The 10,000-nt window shown below is 39.5% G+C and overlaps 1 protein-coding gene across 3 annotated transcripts in view; it reads right to left on the reverse strand.

Moving 5' to 3' along the window:
- The window catches only part of LOC138855371 (uncharacterized), a 118,883-nt gene that overhangs the window by 78,095 nt on the left and 30,788 nt on the right, over positions 1–10,000 (reverse strand). For all 3 annotated transcript variants that reach the window (XM_070104444.1, XM_070104443.1, XM_070104442.1), the window contains exons 3-4: positions 9,936–10,000; positions 8,296–8,442 (exon numbers count right to left, since the gene is read on the reverse strand). The exon at positions 9,936–10,000 is cut by the window's right edge and continues 143 nt beyond it. In XM_070104444.1, coding sequence (XP_069960545.1) covers positions 8,296–8,442; positions 9,936–10,000 — 212 coding nt within the window. The remainder of the gene's footprint in view (positions 1–8,295; positions 8,443–9,935) is intronic.

The following is a 10,000-nucleotide window of genomic DNA, read 5'->3' on the forward strand; positions in this document are numbered from 1 at the left end:
AACAGAACTTGATAAAGCTCTACACGGGGTGAAACAGAACTTGATAAAGCTCTATGCGGGGTGAAACAGAACTTGATAAAGCTCTACACTGGGTGAAACAGAACTTGATGAAAGCCTCTCATTGGGTTGGGGTGAAACAGAATCTTGATAAAGCTCTACACTGGGTGAAACAGAACTTGATAAAGTCTACACGGGGTGAAACAGAACTTGATAAAGCTCTACACGGGGTGAAACAGAACTTGATAAAGTCCTACACTGGGTGAAACAGAACTTGATAAAGCTCTACACTGGGTGAAACAGAACTTGATAAAGCTCTACACTGGGTGAAACAGAACTTGATAAAGCTCTACACGGGGTGAAACAGAACTTGATAAAGCTCTACACGGGGTGAAACAGAACTTGATAAAGCCTCACACGGTGAAACAGAACTTGATAAAACTCTACACTGGGTGAAACAGAACTTGATAAAGCTCTACACGGTGAAACAGAACTGATAAAGCTCTACACTGGGTGAAACAGAACTTGATAAAGCTCTACACGGGGTGAAACAGAACTTGATAAAGCTCTACACTGGGTGAAACAGAACTTGATAAAGCTCTACACGGGGTGAAACAGAACTTGATAAAGCTCTACACTGGGTGAAACAGAACTGATAAAGCTCTACACGGGTGAAACAGAACTTGATAAAGCTCACACTGGGTGAAACAGAACTTGATAAAGCTCTACACGGGGTGAAACAGAACTTCTGATAAAGCTCACACGGGGAGTGAAACAGAACTTGATAAAGCTCTACACGGGGTGAAACAGAACTTGATAAAACTCTACACTGGGTGAAACAGAACTTGATAAAACTCTACACTGGGTGAAACAGAACTTGATAAAACTCTACACTGGGTGAAACAGAACTTGATAAAGCTCTACACTGGGTGAAACAGAACTTGATAAAGCTCTACACTGGGTGAAACAGAACTTGATAAAGCTCTACACTGGGTGAAACAGAACTTGATAAAGCTCTACACTGGGTCAAACAGAATCTGATAAAGCTCTACACTGGGTGAAACAGAACTTGATAAAGCTCTACACTGGGTGAAACAGAACTTGATAAAGCTCTACACTGGGTGAAACAGAACTTGATAAAGCTCTACACTGGGTCAAACAGAACTTGATAAAGCTCTACACGGGGTGAAACAGAACTTGATAAAGCTCTACACTGGGTCAAACAGAACTTGATAAAGCTCTACACGGGGTGAAACAGAACTTGATAAAGCTCTACACTGGGTCAAACAGAACTTGATAAAGCTCTCACAGGGTGAAACAGAACTTGATAAAGCTCTACACTGGGTCAAACAGAACTTGATAAAGCTCTACACGGGGTGAAACAGAACTTGATAAAGCTCTACACGGGGTGAAACAGAACTTGATAAAGCTCTACACGGGGTGAAACAGAACTTGATAAAGCTCTACACGGGGTGAAACAGAACTTGATAAAGCTCTACACGGGGTGAAACAGAACTTGATAAAGCTCTACACGGGGTGAAACAGAACTTGATAAAGCTCTACACGTAGTGAAACAGAACTGATAAAGCTCTACACGGGGGTGAAACAGAACTTGATAAAGCTCTACACGGTGAAACAGAACTTGATAAAGCTCTACACGGGGTGAAACAGAACTTGATAAAAGCCTCTACACGGGGTGAAACAGAACTTGATAAAGCTCTACACGGGGTGAAACAGAACTTGATAAAGCTCTACACGGGTTAAGGGGTGAAACAGAACTTGATAAAGCTCTACACGGGGTGAAACAGAACTCTGATAAAGCTCTACACGGGGTGAAACAGAACTTGATAAAGCTCTACACGGGGTGAAACAGAACTTGATAAAGCTCTACACTGGGTGAAACAGAACTTGATAAAGCTCTACACTGGGTGAAACAGAACTTGATAAAGCTCTACACTGGGTGAAACAGAACTTGATAAAGCTCTACACTGGGTGAAACAGAACTTGATAAAGCTCTACACTGGGTGAAACAGAACTTGATAAAGTTTCACACGGGTGAAACAGAACTTGATAAAGCTCTACACGGGGTGAAACAGAACTTGATAAAGCTCTACACGGGGTGAAACAGAACTTGATAAAGCTCTACACGGGGTGAAACAGAACTTGATAAAGCTCTACACGGGGTGAAACAGAACTTGATAAAGCTCTACACGGGGTGAAACAGAACTTGATAAAGCTCTACACTGGGTGAAACAGAACTTGATAAAGCTCTACACTGGGTGAAACAGAACTTGATAAAGTCTCACACTGGGTGAAACAGAACTTGATAAAGTCTACACTGGGTGAAACAGAACTTGATAAAGCTCTACACTGGGTGAAACAGAACTTGATAAAGCTCTACACTGGGTGAAACAGAACTTGATAAAGCTCTACACTGGGTGAAACAGAACTTGATGAAGCTCTACACTGGGTGAAACAGAACTTGATAAAGCTCTACACTGGGTGAAACAGAACTTGATAAAGCTCTACACTGGGTGAAACAGAACTTGATAAAGCTCTACACTGGGTGAAACAGAACTTGATAAAGCTCTATACTGGGTGAAACAGAACTTGATAAAGCTCTATACTGGGTGAAGCAGAACACTGTTCTTCTTATCTTGTGTTATTTAGACTCTCTGTTCTGTCTAGGAGAACACTGTTCTTCTTATCTTGTGTTATTTAGACTCTCTTTTCTGTCTAGGAGAACACTGTTCTTCTTATTATGTGTTATTTAGACTCTGTTCTGTCTAGAAGAACACTGTTCTTCTTATCTTGTGTTATTTAGACTCTCTGTTCTGTCTAGGAGAACACTGTTCTTCTTATCTTGTGTTATTTAAACTCTCTGTCTGCTAGGAGAACATGTTCTTCTTATTTCTTGTTATTTAGACTCTCTGTTCTGTCTAGGAGAACACTGTTCTTCTTATCTTGTGTTATTTAAACTCTCTGTTCTGTCTAGGAGAACACTGTTCTTCTTATCTTGTGTTATTTAAACTCTCTGTTCTGTCTAGGAGAACATGTTCTTCTTATTTCTTGTTATTTAGACTCTCTGTTCTGTCTAAGAGAACACTGTTCTTCTTATCTTGTGTTATTTAGACTCTCTGTTCTGTCTGTCTAGGAGAACACTGTTCTTCTTATCTTGTGTTATTTAAACTCTCTGTTCTGTCTAGGAGAACATTGTTCTTCTTATCTTGTGTTATTTAAACTCTCTGTTCTGTCTAGGAGAACATGTTCTTCTTATTTCTTGTTATTTAGACTCTCTGTTCTGTCTAGGAGAACACTGTTCTTCTTATCTTGTGTTATTTAGACTCTCTGTTCTGTCTAGGAGAACACTGTTCTTCTTATCTTGTGTTATTTAGACTCTCTGTTCTGTCTAGGAGAACACTGTTCTTCTTATCTTGTGTTATTTAGACTCTGTTCTGTCTAGGAGAACACTGTTCTTCTTATCTTGTGTTATTTAGACTCTCTGTTCTGTCTAGGAGAACACTGTTCTTCTTATCTTGTGTTATTTAGACTCTCTGTTCTGTCTAGGAGAACACTGTTCTTCTTATCTTGTGTTATTTAGACTCTCTGTTCTGTCTAGGAGAACACTGTTCTTCTTATCTTGTGTTATTTAGACTCTCTGTTCTGTCTAGGAGAACACTGTTCTTCTTATCTTGTGTTATTTAGACTCTCTGTTCTGTCTAGGAGAACACTGTTCTTCTTATCTTGTGTTATTTAGACTTTCTGTTCTGTCTAGAAGAACACTGTTCTTCTTATCTTGTGTTATTTAGACTCTCTGTTCTGTCTAGGAGAACACTGTTCTTCTTATCTTGTGTTATTTAGACTCTCTGTTCTGTCTAGGAGAACACTGTTCTTCTTATCTTGTGTTATTTAGACTCTCTGTTCTGTCTAGGAGAACACTGTTCTTCTTATCTTGTGTTATTTAGACTCTCTGTTCTGTCTAGGAGAACACTGTTCTTCTTATCTTGTGTTATTTAGACTCTCTGTTCTGTCTAGGAGAACACTGTTCTTCTTGTCTTGTGTTATTTAGACTCTCTGTTCTGTCTAGAGAACACTGTTCTTCTTATCTGTGTTATTTAGACTCTCTGTTCTGTCTAGGAGAACACTGTTCTTCTTATCTTGTGTTATTTGACTCTGTTCTGTCTAGGAGAACACTGTTCTTCTTATCTTGTGTTATTTAGACTCTCTGTTCTGTCTAGGAGAACACTGTTCTTCTTATCTTGTGTTATTTAGACTCTCTGTTCTGTCTAGGAGAACACTGTTCTTCTTATCTTGTGTTATTTAGACTCTCTGTTCTGTCTAGGAGAACACTGTTCTTCTTGTCTTGTGTTATTTAGACTCTCTGTTCTGTCTAGGAGAACACTGTTCTTCTTATCTTGTGTTATTTAGACACTCGGTTCTGTCTAGGAAAACACTGTTCTTCTTATCCTGTGTTATTTAGACTCTCTGTTCTGTCTAGGAGAGCACTGTTCTTCTTATCTTGTGTTATTTAGACTCTATGTTCTGTCTAGGAGAACACTGTTCTTCTTATCTTGTGTTATTTAGACTCTCTGTTCTGTCTAGGAGAACACTGTTCTTCTTTTCTTGTTTTATTTAGACTCTCTGTTCTGTCTAGGAGAACACTGTTCTTCTTGTCTTGTGTTATTTAAACTCTCTGTTCTGTCTAGGAGAGCACTGTTCTTCTTATCTTGTGTTATTTAGACTCTCTGTTCTGTCTAGGAGAACACTGTTCTTCTTATCTTGTGTTATTTAGACTCTCTGTTCTGTCTAGGAGAACACTGTTCTTCTTATCTTGTGTTATTTAAACTCTCTGTTCTGTCTAGGAGAACACTGTTCTTCTTATCTTGTGTTATTTAGACTCTCTGTTCTGTCTAGGAGAACACTGTTCTTCTTATTTCGTGTTATTTAGACTCTCTGTTCTGTCTGTCTAGGAGAACACTGTTCTTCTTATCTTGTGTTATTTAGACTCTCTGTTCTGTCTAGGAGAACACTGTTCTTCTTATTTCGTGTTATTTAGACTCTCTGTTCTGTCTGTCTAGGAGAACACTGTTCTTCTTATCTTGTGTTATTTAGACTCTCTGTTCTGTCTAGGAGAACACTGTTCTTCTTATTTCGTGTTATTTAGACTCTCTGTTCTGTCTGTCTAGGAGAACACTGTTCTTCTTATCTTGTGTTATTTAGACTCTCTGTTCTGTCTAGGAGAACACTGTTCTTCTTATTTCGTGTTATTTAGACTCTCTGTTCTGTCTGTCTAGGAGAACACTGTTCTTCTTATCTTGTGTTATTTAGACTCTATGTTCTGTCTAGGAGAACACTGTTCTTCTTATCTTGTGTTATTTAGACTCTCTGTTCTGTCTAGGAGAACACTGTTCTTCTTATTTCGTGTTATTTAGACTGTGTGTGTCTGTGACGGTGGTTTACAGAGTATTATTTAGACTTAACTGGATGAGGTCTACCTGGAGGACGTTCCAGGGATCAACGTCCCTGCAGCCCAGTCCAAGTCCAGGCCTCCACGTGGATCAGGACCTGATCAACTAGGCTATTGCTGCTAGCCACACAATCCAACATAGGAACTACAGCCCCGTTGATCAGGTACTGACTTTAAGTATCTGTCCAGCTCCTTTTTGAAGGCAGCCAAGGATCTAAGACACAGCCCCTGATATCAGAAACTGTGTGGTGGAGACATTCTCTACATCTCTGGTCCAGAGTTCACCTCTTCACCTACATTATTCTGGCATCTATGCACTGTATAACTTCATGATATTCGATATTATCAGAGGCTGTGTGTGGTGGAGACATTCTCTACATCTCTGGTCCAGAGTTCACCTCTTCACCTACATTATTCTGGCATCTACGCACTGTATAACTTCATGATATTCGATATTATCAGAGGCTGTGTGTGGTGGAGACATTCTCTACATCTCTGGTCCAGAGTTCACCTCTTCACCTACATTATTCTGGCATCTACGCACTGTATAACTTCATGATATTCGATATTATCAGAGGCTGTGTGTGGTGGAGACATTCTCTACATCTCTTGTCCAGAGTTCACCTCTTCACCTACATTATTCTGGCATCTACGCACTGTATAACTTCATGATATTCGATATTATCAGAGGCTGTGTGTGGTGGAGACATTCTCTACATCTCTGGTCCAGAGTTCACCTCTTCACCTACATTATTCTGGCATCTATGCACTGTATAACTTCATGATATTCGATATTATCAGAGGCTGTGTGTGGTGGAGACATTCTCTACATCTCTGGTCCAGAGTTCACCTCTTCACCTACATTATTCTGGCATCTATGCACTGTATAACTTCATGATATTCGATATTATCAGAGGCTGTGTGTGGTGGAGACATTCTCTACATCTCTGGTCCAGAGTTCACCTCTTCACCTACGTTATTCTGGCATCTATGCACTGTTGTGATCGAGAAATTACAATTCCTGGACACAGTTTCAGAGGCTGTGTGTGGTGGAGATATTCTCTACATCTCTGGTCCAGAGTTCACCTCTTCACCTACATTATTCTGGCATCTACGCACTGTATAACTTCATGATATTCGATATTATCAGAGGCTGTGTGTGGTGGAGATATTCTCTACATCTCTGGTCCAGAGTTCACCTCTTCACCTACATTATTCTGGCATCTATGCACTGTTGTGATCGAGAAATTACAATTCCTGGACACAGTTTCAGTAATAAGGGTGTTTAGTCTTCGTGTAGGACTGTTGAAGGTCCTGAGTTAGGGTTTTGTTTGGCCTTATTGTTCCTTAGCATACCTATATATATATGATATATAGGTATGCTAAGTTATATTCCAAGAGCCGTCTAGCAACTTAATTATGTAAGTTACAATTAACAGTAATTATCACCACATGCTAGAAGCTAGATCCTACATGCTAGAAGCTAGATATTATATGCTAGAAGCTAGATACTACATGCTAGAAGCAAGATACTACATGCTAGAAGCTAGATACTACATGCTGGAAGCTAGATATTATATGCTAGAAGCTAGATACTACATGCTAGAAGCTAGATACTATATGCTAGAAGCTAGATACTACATGCTAGAAGCTAGATATTATATGCTAGAAGCTAGATACTACATGCTAGAAGATAGATATTATATGCTAGAAGCTAGATACTACATGCTAGAAGCTAGATACTACATGCTAGAAGCTAGATACTACATGCTAGAAGCTAGATACTACATGCTAGAAGCTAGATACTACATGCTAGAAGCTAGATACTACATGCTAGAAGCTAGATACTACATGCTAGAAGCTAGATACTACATGCTAGAAGCTAGATAGTAGAGGGGAATCATTCTGTCTTTTACAAAGGGATTTACAAGGTTGGATTAAGGATTTCTAACTTTATTTAGAGACAAAGAGCTGTTACCTCTCTCTTTCTCTCTCTCTCTCTCTCTCTCTCTCTCTCTCTCTCTCTCTCTCTCTCTCTCTCTCTCTCTCTCTCTCTCTCTCTCTCTCTCTCTCTCTCTCTCTCTCTCTCTCTCTCTCTCTCTCTCTCTCTCTCTCTCTCTCTCTCTCTCTCTCTCTCTCGTCAGCTTGACACGGGGACATGCTGACAGTTTTCTACAAAAATGACAGGAATTCACTGAATGCAGTATTGATGTTTGAAAGAAATACTTAACCTCTCTGTCTTTAAGCAGAGTTGTGCAGGATAGTGGTAGTGGTGGTGGTGGTGGTGGTGATGATAGTGGTGGTGGTGGTGATGGAGGTAGTGGTGATAGTGTTTGCGATGGTTGTGGTAGTGATGGTGGTGGTAGTGATAGTGGTGGTGGTGATGGTGGTGTTGGTGGTAGTACTGGTGGTGGTATTGGTAGTGATTGTGGTGGCGATAGTGGTAGTGGTGGTAGTGATGGTGGTGGTAGAAACAGTGGTAGTGATAGTGGTAGTGGTGGTGGCAGTGGTGATGGTGGTGGTAGTGATGGTGGTGGTGACAGTGGTGGTGGTAGTGATGGTGGTGGTGACAGTGGTGGTGGTAGTGATGGTGGTGGTGACAGTGGTGGTGGTAGTGATAGGGTATCAGATAGGATGACTGCCTATTTCAAAGCTGTGAGAGCACATCACTCTGGTGATTTCCTCACAACATTTCCTATTCTGTCAATATTTCAGAAATCTCCCCTTCGGACACACACTCCAACAGCACATCAAATCCCTAACCCCCACCACTTACCTGCATTAATTTTGTCGAAAAACCTTAAAAAATTAGTCCAAAAATCCGTACTTACAGTGATGAGTAGGGTCAAGGGGATCCTCTCTCCTCCAGGTGACCACGGGGGGCGGATACCCCAGCGCTCGACACTCCAAGGACACGTTCGTGCCCTCTCTGACCACAAGGTCACCCGTCCAAGCAGTGTCCTCAATGTCCGGAGGCACTGTAAGACACATACATTAATGTCACTGCAGTATACTACACTTTGGGAATATCACTGTAGTATACCTCAGGTATATATAATAATAATAATAATAATAATAATAATAATAATAATAATGATAATAATAATAATGATAATAATAATAATAATAATAATAATAATAATAATAATGATAATAATAATAATAATAATAATAATAATAATAATAATGATAATAATAATAATAATAATAATAATAATAATTATAATAATAATAATAATAATAATAATAATAATGATAATAATAATAATAATAATTATAATAATAATAATAATAATAATAATAATAATAATAATGATAATAATAATAATAATAATAATAATAATAATAATAATAATAATAATAATAATAATAATAATAATAATAATAATAATAATAATCTATATATCACTACAAGAAATCACTACCACTTAAAGCCACCTACACCTTAAAAAAATCACCAGGCACTTCTTAAACCCCACCTACCACTTGAAAAAAGTCGCCTACCACTTAAATAAAGGTAGTCTATTACTTAAAGCGAACTTCCACTTAAACAAGCCATTTACCACTTACAGCAAGCTACCACTTAAAAAGCACTACCACTTAAACAAGTCATTTACCAATAAAAAGGTCACCTACCACTTAAGCAAACCACCTACCATTTGTAAAAATTCACCTACCACTTAAAGCCCCCTACCCCTTAAAAAAGACACCTACCAGTTAAAACCCCCTTCCACTTAAAATAGGTCACCTACCACTTAAAGCCCCCTACCCCCTTAAAAAGGTACCTGCCAGTTAAAGGTCCCTTCCACTTAAAATAGATCACCTACCACTTAAAGCCCCCTACCCCCTTAAAAAGGTACCTGCCAGTTAAAGCCCCTTCCACTTAAAATAGATCACCTACCACTTAAAGCCCCCTACCCCCTTAAAAAGGTACCTGACAGTTAAAGCCCCTTCCACTTAAAATAGATCACCTACCACTTAAAGCCCCCTACCCCCTTAAAAAGGTACCTACCAGTTAAAGGTCCCTTCCACTTAAAATAGATCACCTACCACTTAAAGCCCCCTACCCCCTTAAAAAGGTACCTGCCAGTTAAAGGTCCCTTCCACTTAAAATAGATCACCTATGACTACCCCCTTAAAGGTGCCTGACAGTTAAAGCCCCTTCACTTAAAATAGATCACCTACCACTTAGAAGCCCCTACCCATAAAGGTACCTGACAATTAAAGCCCCTTCACTTAAAATAGATCACCTACCACTTAAGCCCCTACCCCCTTAAAAGGTACCTGACAATTCAAAGCCCCTTCCCACTTAAAATAGATCACCTACCACTTAAGCCCCTACCCCCTTAAAGGTACCTGCCAGTTAAAGCCCCTTCCACTTAAAATAGATCACCTACCACTTAAAGCCCCCTACCCCCTTAAAAAGGTACCTGCCAGTTAAAGGTCCCTTCCACTTAAATCATGCACTTACCAACCACCTGGAGAAAGCCCTTCTGGTTGATCATTGGGTCAGTGTTGATCTGACACATATAGTAA

The sequence above is a fragment of the Cherax quadricarinatus genome, chromosome 92 (genome assembly GCF_038502225.1).
Source record: "Cherax quadricarinatus isolate ZL_2023a chromosome 92, ASM3850222v1, whole genome shotgun sequence".
NCBI classification, from domain to species: domain Eukaryota; kingdom Metazoa; phylum Arthropoda; class Malacostraca; order Decapoda; family Parastacidae; genus Cherax; species Cherax quadricarinatus.